Raw genomic sequence first — 18737 nt, 5'->3', positions numbered from 1 at the left:
CCCGGGTGATATATTGACCAGAGCAAAGCTTGTTTGCCGGATATATATTGAGCTGTTGGGCTTACGAGTCAGTGCCCAGTTTCCTCACCAGCTGTCAACCCGGGGAGACCAGCTGTCCTTCATGAGCCCCATCGCCGCAGCCCGCCCAGCTCTGGGAAATGAGAGGCTAGACAGGCTCACCGCAGAGCCCCTGCAACTCCCTCTCCCACCCCTCCTGACTCCTGGTAAATAAGCCCAGATTTTCTTTGTGGAAAGTGGCCATGCGCATCCCTTCGAACTTCCTGCCCTCTGCTGGCACATTTAGTTAATGAGGCTGGTGTTTCTTGGGGGGCAGGAGGTCTGAGGGGTGTAGGTGCAGGTGCTTGCTTTAGCAACAGCTGCAAAGTCAGGTTTCTCTCAAGCCCGGGGCAGGGAGGATAGGGGTGGGGGATTTCGGGTCCTCTTGCTAGAGAAGGGCTCAGACGTATCCTGAGAGCCACCTAGCTATGCCCCTCTGTCTACGGATTTGGAGGCCATTCCCTGGCCCTTTAACCATTTTCATTTGAGATGCTGGGTAAGACGTGGGGCTTTTTGAGAGAAGACTCCAGGAGACACCTAAGATCTAGCTGCTGAGCTGGGGCTCCCTGCATGACCCCCACTTTGCCTCTAGGGAAATTGTATTAGAAAGAAACAGAACCGATGTGATGTGGATGGATGAATGGATGGCTGGATGGGTAGATTAGAGATAAGATAGATGGATAGATAGATAGATAGATAGATAGATAGATAGATAGATAGATATAGATAAAATGATTGGCTCAGGTAAGTATGGAGACTAAGAGGTCCCACGGTCTGCAATGGGCCACCTGAAGACCAGGAGAGCCAATGGTGTAAATTCCTGCCCGAAATCCAGCAGGCTTGAGACCCAGAAGAGCCAATGTTTTAGGCAGAGTTTGAGGGCTGGAAAAGACCAAAGCCCCAGCTCCAGCAGCCAACAGAAGAAGTGCCCTCTCACTCAGCCTTTTTATTCTCTTCAGGTCTTCCACTGATTGGATGAAGCCCACATTAAGGAGGGTCTTTTGCTTTACTCAGTCTCCACAACCACACATTGGTCCGATGTCTGGGCGTCCCATGGCCCAGCCACAGAAAATTAACCACCAGTCCATGTTCCCTCTGAAGGGAAGACCAGGTTTCTGAGACTGGTGGGGACTTTCTTTAAGTCATGCCTTGAGCTGTCATGTACCGGAAACAGAATTGATGACACCTGAGTGATTTGGGGTCTTGTGGGGCCGGTGTAGGCTTGTTAAAGAGCTGTAGGTTTCCTCCATGGGTATTGACATCTCAGCTCTCAAGGAACTTAAGGGCTACCTGGAATGGAGAAAAGATCATGGGCCTCAGAATCCAAAGACCTAAGGTTCAAAGGAGAAAAAGATCATGGGTGTCAGAATCTGAAGATCTGAGGTTCAAACTCGAGTTTCACCCCTTATTTGCTGTGTGACCACAAGGCAGTCACTTAACCTCTCTGTTTACTGGCTGTCCTACGGGGACACTCGTAATGCCTCTCTTGCAGGGCTGATGTGAGTACCAGAGAGAGTGGATAGAGCACCTGCTCTTGGTAGACAAGCAGTGGATTATTAGACTATGATTATCTTCATGGGTGGCAGTTCCCGCATTGAGCACCTTGGGCTCTTGTCTTCCCCCTGTCTGTGTGATATGGCCCCAGTTTCACCACCTTGTCTCTAATACTTCTGCAGTCTCCTGGCCTGAGATGGAGTGCCCCAGTCTTGGGGAAAGGCTTGGGATTCAGGATGGCTGGCGCAGAGCTGGGGCCTCTGGCGGGGGTGGGGGAGGGTTGCAGATTCTCAAAAGATGGGGCATGAGGACTTAGGACATTGCTGTCCAGGAGGGACCTCCCTTCCCTCGTCCTCCCTTCTCTGCCTCAGATGAGCTGAATTCGCAAAAGGACCAGACCCAGAATCAGGAAGCAGAGAAGGACACAATGTCCCTGCTCCAGCGTCAGGGGAAAATGGAGCTGTTCAGCACAAACTATCTCATTTTGAACTTGCTCCCAAATTGCTCAGCCGAAGGGTAGGAGAATCAAAGACCCCAAGATGTTTCCAAGGACCAGTGCTGCTGCATGCACCAGGGAGGCAAAACACCCCAAGACAGGAAGAAAAAGCTGATTAGCTCCTAATTGCCGTTAAATTATATATACATATACGTATTTTAAGTCAAATCTGCATGTCTAATGTGATCTTTTTTATTACATTTTAATAGTCTGGCTGGGATAAGGGAATGAAGAAGGAAGGTTTCTGTCCCCGTTGCGGGGAGGAGGGAAGTTATAATCAGGGTTGCAGGCAGTCTCTGGCATGGGGTCTCATCCCTGGGAGTTGCTCTACAGGAGAGCAAGGAGGGGGCTGGAGGTGTCTTTGAGGCAACACTGCCTCCCATCAAAGCCCCATTCTATCCAGGTGGGGGAGTCCATCTGGCTTGGGACTTGAAGAATGTTTCTTTCCCTAGACCTTAAAAATAGCTTCCCCATTTGGCTCTTTGGGTGCACATGCCTGGTTGTTCCCAGGGACTGCCAACCCCTCCTCCCCCGAATCTGACGATGGAGCAGACTGAGCACTCCAAGCCAAGAGTCCCTCTGCCACTGAAATAAGACCTTGGGTAAGTCCCTTCTCTTCACTGGGTCTCAGTTTCCCTAGCTGGAGGATGAAGGAGTTGGACTGGCTGTGCTTTGACGTCCCTTCTGGGGCCAGGGAGCTATGATCTACTCCCTGTTCATTTTCAAGACCTTTCTGTTCATCTCAGGGGAGCAGGAAATTTCCATACTCACTCACTCATCAGGCACTGGCCAGTTCCTTTTGCTGTCTAACCAGGGTCTCTTCTGCTGCAACTCAGTCACCCCTCCTCATTTTCTCTCCTTAGTGGACAGAACCCTCTTCCCAGGCTGATTATAGTAACTCCTCAAAGAGTTGAAGGCTGTTACCCAAATCTCTTCCATATACACAGACACAGACACACACACACACACACACACACACACACACACATTCTATTTTTAAATAACAGTGATTCCTCACTCTGAAAGTAAGGCTGCACCTGATCACTGCAGAAAAATTGGAAATAGACAAGTATAAAAAAGAAAATAAAAATCACCCATAATCCTCCCAGACTGAGATAACCACTATAAATTTTTTTTAATGCGTCTACATGCAGAATTTTTTTTCTGTTATAAAATTAAGGTTATACTTCAAATGTGGCTTTGGGTTGCCCCACACTTGGCCCTTAAAACTGGGCCAGCTTCTTCCTCCCCAGGCCCCGAGGGTCTGCCATTCCTTGCAGGCAGCTGCCCCTCTTGCTTCTCCCAAGAGGAAGGAGAGCTTGTTCTGTGGATGTGTGCGCCCCTTGGCTCACGGGCTCCTGGGAGGCCCAGAGTTTAATTCTGGCCACCTCTGTGAGTGAGCATGTGTGTGTGTGTGTGTGTGTGTGTGACAGAGAGTGCGGGAGAGAGGACATTAGTTACTGAGCAGAAGCACACCCCAAGAGCCGACCCTAATGGGAGACCATAACGTCGCGATGGCAGTCAGCTCATGACGGGCACTGTGGAGCCGCCCTTAGCTCCTTTCCATGGAGCAGCTGGAGCTTCTTGCTAAGCTAATCAATTCCCATCATTTGAAAAAGGAAAATAAGTGTGCAGTTTGCTGCCCGCCCTGTAGAAGGGCCCAGGGAGGTGGTTGCCCACTGAGGCATTGCTCTCAACCCCCCACCTGCCAGCTGGGCCTCCCTGGGCTTGGGGGGGGGGGTGTCTCTCAGATCTCGCCCCCCCCCCCTTATTGGCCTACGGACTGAGACTTCTCAGCAATTTGTAGGGATGTCACACTGAGCAGGACCTGGATCTTCACCATCCCAGGACCAGATGGGCGAGACAGGGCCCCAAGAAGGGAGGGACATGCCCAGGGCCACACAGAAAGTTGGTGGCTGAGCCAGGTCTGAAGCCGGTGTGGCTCTCTTGTGTCATTTCCTACATGACAGCTTTTCTTTTCAGGGGTGGACTGAGAAGGTGGGCATGGAGGGGGCAGGGGGCGCCATAGACAACTCATCGAGTCTAATTCTTGCTTGTCTGTTTCATCCTCCTCAAGATCCTTCCCACCCCCCCCACAAGGAAGAAGTCACCACACTCTCAGCCATGTGTTTGTATTGTTGAGTGACTATCCTCTGTGCAGGGGGAGGTCCTATCTAATATCTAACTCAGATTCTCCAGAGATTTGGTTGCCTTCTTTCATTCAACAGTATCTACTAAGCACTGATCACTACCCCCCACCCCCCAACCAAGTACTTTAGGCCACATGGAACCCAGCAGGGAACATAACAGCCAAGTCCCTGCTCTCTTGGAGTTCATGTCCACCCAGCTGTGGTGCTCTCACCAGGAGGAAGAATGGCTGTGCCCAATTTTCTGGTCATTTAAATCCAGCAAATGTTGTCTGCAGGGCATAGAGTCACACGTAGGGGACAGGGCCCCATTGCAAATTATCCCAGTTGCTATGTCAGCAGTCATCTCCAAGCTTAGGGATGTATGATAACCAATGCATTATGCTCATGGACTCTGTGGGTCAGGACAGGGCACAGGAGAGGGTGGCTTAGCTCTCCTCTACGGTACCTGGGTCTTAGCTGGGAAGACTTGAAGGCTTGGGTTACTCCTTGACTGGAGGTGTTTTACCCATGTGTCCTGTGGTTGATGCTGTTAGAGGAGCTCCTACTTGTCGTCTCTCCTCCTGGGCTAGTCTGGGCTTCCTCCTAGCATGGCAACTGGGTTCCAAGGACAATGTGTCCCAAGAGAGCCCGGGGGGAGCTGCCTTTCCCTTTGTCTCAGACATCTCAGAGCACCACTTCTGCTGTGGTCTCCACACCACCACCACCATCCCACAGATTCAAGGGGAAGGAATGCAGACACTACTTCCAGATGGGAGAAGTCTCAGTCATACCATGAGAAAACACATGAGATGAGAGAGATTGCTGTGGCCATCTGTGGCAGACGCAAAGGGCCATGCGGGTCTTGTAGGAGTTCACAGCTTTTGGGAAGAAGCAGAGCATAAGAGAAAAGTAGCAGTCTTTTCCCAGGCCCTGTGGTCAGCCTGCCATATACATCATTCAAACACCTTTGTGAAGGGTATTGTTAGCCCCGTTTTGCAGATGGGAAACCCGAGGCTCAGGACGGCTACCCTGCCTCCCTAAGTCATACAGCTGAGATCGGCACCCAGGTCTGTCTGCCTCCAAAGCCATAGTTCTTGACATTCTGCCTCTCCCTCCGTGTCCCTAAGTACTTTTTACCCCCCCCCCCCAGGTGTGGTGAGAAGCTTAGGCAGGCAGCTGGGGGCTTCAGATCTGGGAAGGCTTCTTATCAGAGGTGACACTTGAGCAAGACCTTGAAAGATGCCTTAGACTCAGACACCTGGGGAAGGGAGTGGCATTCCTGGTGCAGGCAGTGGGTTAGAGGATCCCCCAAATCACTCAAAGAATGAAGCTGTAACCCAGAATCCTGGCCTTGGACCACCACCACCACACATCAATATATTATAAACTGTACACCCCGAAAGCTGGGGACAGGGTGGGTAGACCCCAGAAAAAAGGCAAAAGTGACCCCAGTTCCTCCACCATACGCCATCAGCATCCTCCTTCCAAGGCTGGGAGTGGTGCCAAGGCTCCCACCTGCCCCCACCTCCAAAGGCCGACTTAGTTCTGCCTTTTGGAGATAGGGAGAGTCTGAGCTCCCTCTGGTTCATACTCAGGAGTTTCTGCTAATACAAATTGCGCCCGGAGCAAATAGCATCCCCTCGGCAGGCTTGCTTTAGGGCATGGCAAATGGAAAGTTTGATTATCTCATCATAGGAATCTTGCATATTACACGAGCTGTTCCCACCCCTTCTGGGCCTCTCTCCCTTTCAAGTCTTCTGCTTTGCCCTCCTCCTTTCCCACCTACCCTCGCCCCACTCTATTTCTCTCTCCCTTTGTTTCCTTATTCCCATCTCTGCCCACCCCCACCCAATTCCACTCTCCTCTCTGTCTCCTCTTTCCAACTGTCTCTCATCTCTCCTGTTTCCTGTCTCTCTGTCTCTGCTTCCCTCCTTCCCCTCACCCTCTCTTCCTCACTTTCTTTGGGCTGTCGGCAGCCCCCTCTCTTCCTGGACAGACCGTCTAATTGAAATGGAGCACTCTAGAGAATGTTAATAGGAAAGGCAGCATTAATTAGCCAGCTCTGGCATAATTAGCTTCCTCTTCTCAATGCCTGGCGTCTAACTTGATAATGAGTCTCTCTCCGTCCAAACAGAGGACAGGAGGGACAAGGGGGACAGGCCATGCCCGGGGATGCTGGAAGGCCTCCTGCCTTCGGGCCACCCTGCTGGAGTCCTCAGGCTGCCCAGCCTGCCCTCTCCTGCCAGGCCCTCCTGCTGCTTGTGCCCAAGTCTTGGGGAGACAGATGCCTGGCCCCGGCTCATGCCCAAAGGTTTGACGTTGCTGGAGCTGCATGTTAAGTGGTCTGAGTCTGACAAACAGTGGCTGCAGCTGCAGCGTCCCAAAGAGGGGGTGGGGAGCCATGGAGAGTTCTTGAGGAGCGCCGTGACAGGCATCTAGCTCTGGCACAGCCCCATGGCAATAGCTGAGCACATGACGGCCCCCAGAGGGGAGCAAAGAAATCCATTTATGTGACAGATAATGAGTAATATACTGCACAGACTGCAGCGTGCTCCAACCCTTGACCTACCTTGCAATAGTGTGGGGCAGGGATGGCCACCTCTGTTTTATAGACAAGGACTCTGAGATTCGGAGAGATTTTCCACGCTGCCAAGGTTCAAACGACCAGGACCCAAATTCGGGTCCATCTGATTCCAAAGATCGTGTTCTTTCCCTTCTACCTTGATACTTCTGCAAGGTACCTCAGAGTTGCTGATTAAATAAAAGTGATTATAATGGAGTAACACTTCACATTGGTCTTGAGTTCTAAAATCAGAGCATGAAGCAAAAGCTGGGAAATCATGTGCAGTCAAAGTTCCCTTCGAAGAGTCCTTACATGGGAAGGGATGTCTCTTATGTTTGCAACTGGGTTGTGATTCTCCCTTTTCTGTGACCTCGAAAGTCAAGATCTAGGTGGGGGAGGTGATGGACAAATAACTTTTTTTTTTTTCTTTCTGTGTTGTGTATGAGTGATGGGATTCAGTTGAGTTAAATGCCTGCTTGATGTAATTCCATCGTAGTATTTGTGGACAGGGTCAATCCCCAGGGCTGGGCAACTGCAGCCACGGGGTACCATCCTCTCCATCTCTCCAGCCTGCTGACCCTCTCCGTCTCCTGTAGGCTATGGACTCGGAGGATGACCCTTTGCTGCAGGATGTGTGGCTAGAGGAGGAGCAGGAAGAGGAGGAGGAAGCAACAGATGAGGCCTTGAGGAGGGGTCAGAAGCCAGGGCCGCAAGCTGGGGAAGCAGGGCAGTGTTGCTGGCGGCGTTGGACCTTGCCTTCCCGGCCCCCGGCCTCGGGCTTCTGGAGTACCCTGGGCTGGGCTTTCACAAACCCGTGCTGTGCAGGGCTGGTGCTCTTCCTGGGCTGCAGCATCCCCATGGCCCTGTCAGCCTTCATGTTCCTCTACTACCCGCCGCTGGACATTGACATCTCCTACAACGCCTTTGAGATCCGCAACCACGAGGCCTCCCAGCGCTTTGACGCCCTGGCGCTGGCGCTCAAGTCCCAGTTTGGGTCCTGGGGGCGCAACCGGCGCGACTTGGCCGACTTCACTTCTGAGACGCTCCAGCGCCTTATCTCAGAGCAGTTGCAGCAGCTGCATCTGGGAAACCGCTCCCGGCCGGCCCCCAGGCCCCCACGGGCAGTCCTTGCGGCCCCAAGGAGCCACCGCCCAGGCCTGTCCCGGAACACTTCTGCCAACCAGAAGCCAGAAGCCAATCGGAGTGGGCGTCTTCGGCGCGAGGCCCCACCCCCGGCGGATCTGGCAGCCAACCAGAGTGAAGGCCCAATGAACCAGAGGCTGGAGAAGAATGGGCAGTGCAAACCCAGCGCCCCGCCCCCTGCTGTGGCTGCGGCCAATCAGAGCCGAGCCCGCCGAGGTGCCTCACGCTGGGACTACTCCCGCTCCTATGTGAGCGCCAACACCCAGACGCATGCGCACTGGCGCATCGAGCTCATTTTCCTGGCCCGCGGCGACGCAGAGCGAAACATTTTCACCAGTGAGCGGCTGGTCACAATCCACGAGATTGAGCGCAAGATCATGGACCACCCGGGCTTCCGGGAGTTCTGCTGGAAGCCCCATGAGGTGCTCAAAGACCTTCCACTAGGGTCCTACTCCTACTGCTCCCCACCCAGCTCGCTCATGACCTATTTCTTTCCCACTGAGAGAGGCGGCAAGATCTACTATGATGGCATGGGCCAGGACTTGGCTGATATCCGGGGTGAGCAGACCTGTGTGTGGCTGGGGGTGGGGCTGGGTGGGGAGGGGCTCGTAAGGGGCGGGGCTTCCGTGAGGCTGGGGGTTGGGTTTTCCTGGGGTTGAGACAAGGTGCTTTAGAGGCGCATAGGAAACCTGGCCTTGAACTCACAGCTGAAGGAGGATGGGGTGGGACTTGGCCGTGGGCCGGAGTCAGGCTGGAGCTGCCTGCTGGGCATGACCTGAAGGTGACAGGTTGAAGGGCTGGGAGCAGGGTTAGGTGTGAGATGGGATTCGAGGGAGGCAAAGAAGGAGGTTTGGACGCATACCTGGGTTGAGGGAAATTGGGAGTTAGAGGAAGCATGGACTGGGGTTGGGCATGAGGCTGGTTAGAGAGAAGCCTGGGAGTGGTGGTAGAGGACTGGGCATCTAACTAGGGGAAGAGACTGGGGTTGAAGGGAGACCAAGGTGGTGTTAGTTCCAGGTAATTTGGGGATGAGACTTGAAGAGGGTTAGAGAATGGTCAAGGGGCTTGGGAGCTTAGGTGTGCCTTTTAAGGGACACATGGACAGGGTTCTAGGGAGATGAAGGGGGACTGCAATGGGAAGGTGGAGTTCTAGGACTGCAAAGACTGAGCCTTGGTATCAGATGAAGTTCACATGCAAATAAAATGTGAATTTACTGGGGGCTGCCTGAGCACATCTCGGGGAGCTGCTGCTCGTGGTTAGTGAGTTCTTTAAATCCTCTCTCTGTCCCGTTAGGGACAGTTGGAGGCAGCCTAAGGGGGAGATTCCTACCTCCTTAGAGAGGAGTTAGATGGTGAGGAGGGCAGGGTGATGTTGATGGAGGGCTGGGGGGTGTTGATCCTCTGAGTTCCTTGGGCCCCTGCCCTTGCAGGCTCCCTAGAGCTGGCCATGACTCACCCCGAGTTCTACTGGTATGTGGACGAGGGCCTCTCCGCAGAAAACCTCAAGAGCTCCCTCCTGCGCAGCGAGATCCTGTTTGGAGCACCCCTGCCCAACTACTACTCGGTGGACGATCGCTGGGAGGAGCAGCGGGCCAAGTTTCAGAGCTTTGTGGTCACCTACGTGGCCATGCTGGCCAAGCAGTCTACTAGGTAGGAGGTCCAAATGCACCAGTGTGTATTTGCCCTTGTGTATACCAGGAAAGGGCTGTGTTCAGGCAAGAAACTATCTTCCCGGGCTTCTTTTTCCTAAACCCCAGATCACATGCTCTCAACCTTCTCCCTAGGAAGTCTCTCTTCCTGAATCAGGAGCAGAGCCAGGTGCATCCTTGCTGTCACTCTGACAGCTGATAAACCCTTTTCTTGATCAGTGCTAATGGGTACTGGACATGACAGCTTTGGCAGAGGCAGGGAGTCCCGAAGCTCTTGCCTCTGGAGGTGTGGAGTACTGCTTTTCTCCTGAGATGGTGCTAGAGGGCTTTCTGGGAAGACTCTTGACCAGGAAGTATTAGCCTCTCTGCGTCTACTATCCAGGGACATAGTTGGAGAGTCGCTCTTCTTCTCTAGGCCACAGTTTCCCTACTTGTAAAATGGGAATGGTAAGTCCTGATACTCTTCTGGAGGCATTAGGAGGAGATGAGCCAAGAGATGTGAAGGTGCTCTCAGGCAGTGAGTGCTTTGGTTGTCCGTCAGACATTGGGGTATGTGTCTACAAATACAGCTAGGCCTGTCCTCACCCAGAAAGGGCATTAGCTATTCATCTGTCAGTCCTGATGGACAACTGGAATGCTTCTCAGTCCTTTGCCCTGACAGGCCAGCCCCATACACAGGAGGAAATATTCTGCCTGAAATACCCTTGTTCCTTCCATTACTCATCCATTAGTTTGCACAACTACATTGAACAATGACTGTGAAAATCAGCTAACATTCATGTGGCACAGAGCAGGTAAAGACCCTTATACACATCTCATTTAGTCTTCACACCGACCCAGCGAGGTAGGTGCCATTCTGATTATCTCCATTTTATAGTTGAGGAAACTGAGGCACAGCACAGTTAAGGAAGTTGTCCAAAATGATAAATGGTGGAATGACATGAAAATCCAGGCTTTCTGGGGTGCCTAGGTGGTTCAGTCAGTTAAGCATCCGACTCTTGATTTCAGCTCAGATCATGATCTCAAGATCCTGAGATTAGCTCCGCACTGGGTGTGGATCCTGCTTAAGATTCTCTTCCTTCTGGGGTGCCTGGGTGGCTCAGTGGGTTAAAGCCTCTGCCTTTGGCTCAGGTCATGATCCCAGGGTCCTAGGATCGAGCCCCACACCAGGCTCTGTGCTCGCTGGGGAGCCTGCTTCCCTTCCTCTCTCTGCCTGCCTCTCTTCCCTACTTGTGATCTCTCTCTGTCAAATAAATAAATAAAATCTTAAAAAAAAAAAAAAAGATTCTCTGCGTATGCTCTCTCTCAAAAACAAACAAACAAACAAAAAACAAAACAAAACCCAGGCTTTCTAATCTGGACTCCTTACCCTTTGTGCTTTTATGCCAGTTGCTGCACTAGGAACCTTCTCCCAGTCATGCTTCTTTGCCAAGGAAACCCCTGTTCATCCATTAAGATACAGCCTGGGCAGATCAAAAGCCCACCATGCCCTTCCTTCTCTCTACAGGAGGCAGGAAAGAGCATACACTGAGGTAGACATATCTGGGGTCACCTAACAGCGACTTCGCTTAGCTGTGGCAGTCCCAGTGAGTTCTTTCACCTCTCTGAGCTACAGTTCCATCATGGCCCTTGACAGTCTGTATTTTAGTTGTTTAATTCCTTGTCTCTCAAAGGGCAGCCCTCGATCAGCAGCGTCAGCATCACCCGGGGGCTTGTTATAAATGCAGACTCTCCAGGTCTTTCCTTGACCTGCAGGATTCCCAGGTGACTTGTTTGCACATTAAAGTTTAAGGAAGTCTAGTTTCGTTACCTTTCAGTAGACTGGGAGTTGGTCGAGACTGGGATTGTTCCTGGCTCACTTCTACAGGCCTAGCCCCTGTGCCAGGAACCCCTTAGTAGGGATTTATCTTGGGAATGAATGAGGGGATGGGTGGGTGGATGAATAAATGGGGGTGTTCCTGAGAAAGGTGCTTTGCTGGGTTGGGAAGCTGGGAGGGGCTGGCTGAGGAGGATCTTTAGGGTTTCAGATACTGACAGTTCCTTCTGGGTAATATGTTCAGCTGCTGCGTCAAAACCTCCACCTGCGTAGAAAAGCCTCTCACCCCCCTTCCCATCCCCTTAGAGCTTCATTAGGTTTGGTGACAAGCAGAGTCCCTGTAGACTTGACTTCAGTATCTTCTTGTAGAATAATCAGATCCTTTTATTATTCTATTATTGGTTACCCAAGAGATGGCAACATGTACCTTAACTTATTGCAGAATAGTACACATAATCTCCTTTACTACTTCCCTGATAATACTAGAATCTTAGAACATGTTCACTGCACTTATATCCCTTCAGCCTTTGCATTTTGTTGCATGCATTTTAATTCTATATACATTTAAGCCCCATAAGACACTGCACTATTACTTTACTGAGTCAGTACTCATTTATATTTACTCACATATTTACTTTCCCTGTTGCTCTTCATTACCTTCTACAACTTCATGTTTCCCTCTGGAATCTTTTTGCTTGTATCTGAAGAACTCTCTTTAGTAGGGTTTTTTGTTTGTTTGTTTGTTTGTTTGTGTTTTTTTGGTGCAGGTTTGCTGGTGATAAATTGTGTTGTTTGCCTAGAAAACATCTTTAATTTACTTTCATTTCTGAAGCATATTTCTGCTTGTATAGAATTATAAACGGGTAGTTTTCTTTTAATGCTTTCAAGTTGTTAGTCCATTGTGTTCTGATTTCCATCATTTCTGTGGAAAAGTCAGCTGTAAATATTTTTGTTGCCCCTTTGAAAATTATCTTTTTTCTCTGGCTGCATTTAAGATTTCTTTTTGGCTTTGGTTTCAGCAAGACTGGGAAAACTATGATTTATGTTGGTGTAGTTTTCTTTGTATTTGTTCTGCTTGGGGTGCACAGAACTTCTTCAATCTGTAGGTTGATAACTGTCATCAGTTTTAAGAGTTTCCTGGGTATTCCCTATTCAAATATTGCTTTTACTTTTTAGGATTCCTTTTTAGGGTTCTAATTACACAAATGTTAGATCTTTTCACTGAGTTCCATGTGTTTTCAGTGCTCTTCCTGAGGTTTTAATTTTTTTTTTCTATGTTCTGGTATATGTTACTTTCTGTGTTTAATTTCCTTCTATGTTTTAGAAATTCCAGTTCACTGTTATACTCCAGTCTTCTGTTATATCTAATCTGCTAATTAATGTCTATTGAGATTTGAAGGTTAATTTACATTTTTCTGTGGAGAATTTCCATTTGATCCTTTGTTATTGATCTAAATCTTTGGCAAAATTCTTCAGTTTTATTTACTTGTCTATATTATCCTTTCTCTCCTTAAACATATTAATTATCATTATTTTAAAGTCCTTATCCATTGACTTTTGATATAGGGATAATTTGTGGATTTGTTTCTGTAATCTGTTCTTCACTTGGTTTTTGGTCATGTGGTCCTGTCTATGAGTATGCCTGGTAATTTTTCTAAAAGATTTTATTTATTTAATTGACACAGAGAGAGCTAGGGAGGGAACACAAGCAGGGGGAGTGGGAGAGGGAGAAGCAGGCTTCCCGATGAGCAGGGAGACCAATGCAGGGCTCGATCCCAGGACCCTGGGATCATGACCTGAGCTGAAGGCAGATGCTTAACAAATGAGCCACCTAATGCCTGGTAATTTTTATTGAGTGATGAACATTGTGTATAAAAAACAAAGAAGTCCAGATGATATTTTTTTCATGCACAGAAAGTTTATCCTTCTCTCACTAGGCACAGTTGTAACTGATCACCTTAAGTAGCCAACCATTTCACTGAGTCAAGGCTGTTTTGCAGCCCTGCAAAGTCTTAGTCTGCCTCTTGTTTGCTCTTGATTCTCTAAAATTTTCAACTGGGAGCCTGGTGTATTCTGCACAACTCTTTCCCCTGACAGGTTACAAACTCTAATATTTGTTTCTCAAAACTACAAAAACAAAAACAAAACTCCATGTCACTTTTTCAGAGGCTTTCTGCTTAGACTTTTAGCCTAATGCTTCCTGCAGCTCCAGTACTCAGTACAAGTACTGAGAAAGAAACTGACATTTTACTCTGCTGGTCTACAGGTTTCTGCCCAAAACTCTGCTAATTCATCTGACTCCCAGACTTAATTTTTAGCCTTCTGCCTGTGTTCAGAATCAGCAGATGCCTCCAGGATGAAAACAGCCACAGAAGGACAATTTACCTTTCCTAAGTTCTCTTTCCAGAGTCTTTCTGGAGTTCCTTTCCTCATTATTCTCATATACTCTCTACTGTCCTCAGATTATTTTTTTATCTGACTTTTTGTCGTTCTTGGCAAGAATACTGTCTTCCATGACATACATGTCTTCCTTTATACCTGAGAGTAAAAATTTGGGCCTGTGTCTTTTTATAGCCAGCAACTAAGATAGGACCTAGAACTTCAAAGGCACTCTATAAATGCTATACAAATGAATGAATGAATGAATTAATTAATAACTAAAGAGTTGCTTGATCTTTCAGTGTTCTACTCTAATGAAAGATCCATTAACCTATTTAGTTCAACAAAGTAGATAATCCAAAGATCTTTTCTACTTGGCTTTTAAATGTTCCATTTGGTTTTTTAAACAGCTTTATTGAGATATAATTGACATACAACCCAGCTGCATATGCTTAAAATTTACAGCTTGATTAGTTTTGGTACATGAATACACCATAAAACCTTTACCATAATCAAGATGGTGAACATAACCACCTCCCCCAAAAGTTTCCTTCTGTACCCTGGCTAATCACTCCATCCTCCCCCTTCTTGTCTGTCCAGCCCTACCTCAGGCACCACTTTCCATTTCCTATCACTGTATACTGATTTTCATTTTCTAGAATTTTATATTCTTGGAATGATACAGTATGCACTCATTAATTGACCTCTTTCAGCCTAATTATTTTAAGTTATATCCATGTTGTTACAGGTATCAATAGTTCGTTATTTTTAGATGCTGAGCAGTAATCCAGTGTGTGGAGATGCCACATATTTCTATACAGGTATCTAATTGTTGCAACATCATCTATTGAAAATATCATCCCTTCAACAAAGATTGCCTTTGCGCCTAGGACAAAAATCTATTATTCTTAAATATGTGGGTTTATTTCTGGACTCTATGTTCTGTTTCATCAATCTATTTCTTTATTTGCATATCTTAAAAAATACACACACACACACACACACACACACAGGGCTATTTCAACTTTAAAAAAATTCATTTAAAAAAGATACATAGAGATAGTAATGTTTTCTATTTCTTCTTGCATGAACTGTGGTAGTTTTGAGTCTTTCATGAAATTTGTCCATTTTATTTAAATTGTCAAATTTGTTGGTATAAAGTGGTTCATAATATTCCCTTATTATCTTTTAAATATCTATAGGAACTAGTGATGTCACCTCTTTCATGTGTATCTTTTCTCTTTTTTCATGATTAGTCTGGCTAGAGGTTTATCGATTTTACTATTCTTTTCAAAAAACTAGCTTTAGGGTTCTTTGATTTTTTTTCTATTGGTTTTGTTGTTTTTCATTAACTTTTCTGATCTTCATTATTTCCTTTCATCTGTCTATTTTACATGTAATTTTCTCTTGTTATACTTTTTGAAGTAGAAGCTGAGGTCATTAATTTGAAACCTTTCTTCTTTTCCAATATAGGCATTTATTGCTATAAAATTCCTTTTCAGTATTGTTTTAGCACATCCCATGAATTTTCATATGTTGTGTTTTTATTTTCATTCAATTCAAATAGTTTTTTTTTTTTAAGATTTTATTTATTTGAGACAGAAAAAACGCAAGCAGGGGGGTGGGGCAGAGGGAGAGGAAAAAACCAGAAGAAGACTCCCCACTGAGCAGGGAGCCCGATGCGGTCTTGATCCCAGGATCAAGGGATCATAACCTGAGTCCAAAGGCACTTAACCTACTGAGCCATACAGGTGCACCTCAAAATACTTTCTATTTTCCTTTCTGATCTCTCTCTCTCTTTTTTTTTTTTTTTTGACACATGGGTTACTTAAAAGTATGTTATTTAGTTTCCAAATATTTGGTGATTTTCCAGATATCATTTTGTAGCTGATTTTTAATTTAATTCTTTTGTGGTCAGAGAACATACTTTGTATGACTTCGGTCCTTTTAAATTTATTGGGTCTTGTTTTATGGTCCAGATTGTGGTCTGTCTTGTTAAATATTCCCTTGTGCCCTTAAGAAGAACACAGATTTTGCTATTGTTGGGTGAGGTGTTTAATAAATATCAATTAGGTCAAATTGGTTGATTGTGTTGTCTGGATTAATTGAACCCTTTATCATTTTGAAATTGTCTTCTTTATCCCTAGTAATATTCTTTGCTCTAAAATTTACTTCATTTGTTATTAACATAACTATTCCCACTGTCTTTTCACTTAACATGGCACATCTTTTTCTATCCTTTTGATTTTAACCTGTTTGTGTCTACATTTAAAGTGGGTTTCAGAGGAGCATGCAACTCTTAATCTCAGGGTCATGAGCTAGAGACCCACGTTGGGTGTAGAGATTACTTAAATAAAAAAATTCTTCAAAAAATCTTAAAATCATTTCTTGTAGCAGCTAGGTCTTGATTTTTTAAAGTTAGTGTGACTGTCTTTGCCTTTTACTTGGGGTATTTAGACCATTATAGCTAATGCAGTTGCTAATATGGTAAGACTTAAGTCTCTCTTATTTTATTCTACTTGTCATACATTCTTTGTTTCCCTTTTCCTCTCTTTTGCCTTCTTTTGGACTAATTCAGTATTTTTTATTATTGCATTTTATTTCCTTTGTTAGCCTTTTAGCTATAACTTTTTATTTATTTTGGTGCTTGCTTCAGTGCGTAGAGTATGCAACCTTAGATTATCACAGCATACCTTCAGATGATGTTACACATATTGTATATTGTGTGAGAGCCTTACAATGGTATACTACCATTTCTTTCCTCCTGGACTTTATGTTATTTTTGTCATGTGTTTTATTTTCATACATGTTATAAATACCACACTACATTATTATTTTTGCTTAAATGATCAATTATCTTATAAAGAGACTTAAATAAGTAATAGGAAAGTTTTACATATTTGTTCATGCCATTGCTATTTCCAGTTCTTTTCATTCCTTTGTGTAGATCCATGTTTCCATCTGTTATCCTTCCCTTTGTACCTGAAGGATTTCCTTTGACATCTCTTGTAGTCCAGATGTCCTGGACTTTTGTGTATTTGAAAAAGTCTTCATTTTGCCTTTGCTTTTGAAATACAGTTTTGCTGGGTATAAAATTCTGGGTCAGCTCTTTTCCTGATAGGTAAAATGTACTGTTCCATTGTCCTCTCATTTGCATGGTTTCTGATGAGAAGTCATTCTTAGTTTTGTTCTTCTGTATGTGATGGGTCTTTCTCCTCAGGCTGCTTTTAAGACTTTCTTTTGATTACTGGTTTTGAGCAATTTGATTATGATGGGCATTGTTGTCATTTCATGGGGATTTTTTTGTGGGGGGGGGTCTCTTTTCTTTTCTTTTCTTTTTTTTTTGTACTTGGAGTTAGTTGCTTGAGCTTCTTGAATCAGCAGGCTTATAGTTTCCATCAAGTTTGGGAAAGTTTCACTCTCCTTTGGGTGGATGAGATATATAACCCATTATGCTGCATGGGAGCCCAGCAACTCTCAAGGTGATAAGTGAAGATAAGCACAGGATCCATTTTGCTTCTCATCTCTCAGGTATCATCATCCTGTGTTGTCTCATGTCCAGAATCTCGTTTTATATATTTTCTTTCTTTGTTGTTGTTGTTGTTAATTTTAGGGGGAGGGTAAATCTAGATCTCATCTTATCACTCCTTCATGGCCAGAGGCAGATGTCCCTCCTGTTTGTATTTTAAAACTCAATGTGATCAGCTGGTTATGTTTTTGTTATTATTAAGAATAGCTTGTATTCTCCACACATGGAATAGCTGTGTGGAAGCTGGTTTGAATTTTGCAGTGAATATTGAGGATTGGAGATGACAAAGGATTCGACAGTGATTGATTATTGTCTGTGTCGATCAGGGTCTCAACATTGGCCATACATTTGAGTCACCTGGGATTAAACACTGATGACTCGACCCCACCCCAAAAATTCGGGTTTAATTTGTCTAGTGTCCAGCCTGGACATCAGGATTTTTGGAAGCCCCCAGGTGATTCAACATAGAGCCAAAATAAAGAGCTACTACAGAGGTGGATAGCTCCTGTTCCTCCAAGTGTCAACAGCCATCTGCAACCCACTTCTGTGTTTCCTCTCCACCCCTCCAGCAAAGTCCAGGTTCTGTACGGGGGGACGGACCTCTTTGATTATGAGGTGCGCAGGACCTTCAACAATGACATGCTCCTGGCCTTCATCAGCAGCAGCTGCATTGCGGCCCTCGTCTACATTCTCACCTCCTGCTCTGGTAGGCCTCCTCAGAAGGCCCAGCAGGAGCCAGCTCCCCTCCCCCTTCCCCGTGTGCTCCTGTCCCACTAAAGCCTGCCTTCTCCAGAATGCCACGTCTTGAATCCACTGTGTCAGAGCTGGTGGAGCGGGGTGCTCAGAGATCACCTTCCAACCCCAGGCAGGTGGACTGTAGTCCAGACTCAGCTCGAGCCATAACTGAGGGCCCCTGCTCCCAGGACCCTGCATGCTTAACCTTGTACCCTTTGACCATTGTTTCCTTGCTAAAAATTTTGTTCTGGGGGTCTGGAATATCAGGCCCTCCTTTATGGATTATTCCATTGCATGTTTTATAGTCCCAGGTCAGCTGCCCTTTTGTCCCTTAGTTCACCTAAACACTACCTTCCCACATATCCTGGCTGCTTCTTACTGTGTATACAGTAGGTACTCTCTATTGCCCAAGCAAATGACAGGTTCATCATACCTTCAAAAATGGAAAAGACATCCTTTCATTCACATAACAAATACAAATTCGGCACTGACTATGTGTCGGGTGCCCTGAGGCACCAGAGATACAGTGATGAACATCACAGACACATTTACTAGCCCCATGGAACCTCTAGTCTGCTGGGGTGACAGATGTGAAATATATAATAATTCCCTACCAGCAACTGAGGTCAGTTCTATGTAGGTGAGGGCCTGTGAACTGCCCACTCAGATGGCTCCCTCTGCCACTCTGGCCTCCTGCCTGGACCCTTCTCTCTGGGCATGAGAACTATTCAGGGCATACCCAGGCGG

General features: G+C 46.6%; 1 protein-coding gene across 1 annotated transcript in view; it reads left to right on the top strand.

The window, feature by feature from the left end:
- DISP3 (dispatched RND transporter family member 3) overlaps positions 1-18737 on the top strand; it is a 48666-nt gene that overhangs the window by 11483 nt on the left and 18446 nt on the right. The window contains exons 2-4 of the mRNA XM_047728325.1: positions 7336-8440; positions 9313-9532; positions 17825-17961. Of these exons, the coding sequence (XP_047584281.1) occupies positions 7339-8440; positions 9313-9532; positions 17825-17961 (1459 nt within the window). The 5' untranslated portion in view covers positions 7336-7338. The remainder of the gene's footprint in view (positions 1-7335; positions 8441-9312; positions 9533-17824; positions 17962-18737) is intronic.

The sequence above is a fragment of the Lutra lutra genome, chromosome 4 (assembly GCF_902655055.1).
Source record: "Lutra lutra chromosome 4, mLutLut1.2, whole genome shotgun sequence".
Taxonomy (NCBI): domain Eukaryota; kingdom Metazoa; phylum Chordata; class Mammalia; order Carnivora; family Mustelidae; genus Lutra; species Lutra lutra.
This window is presented reverse-complemented; position numbering and strand designations above follow the sequence as displayed.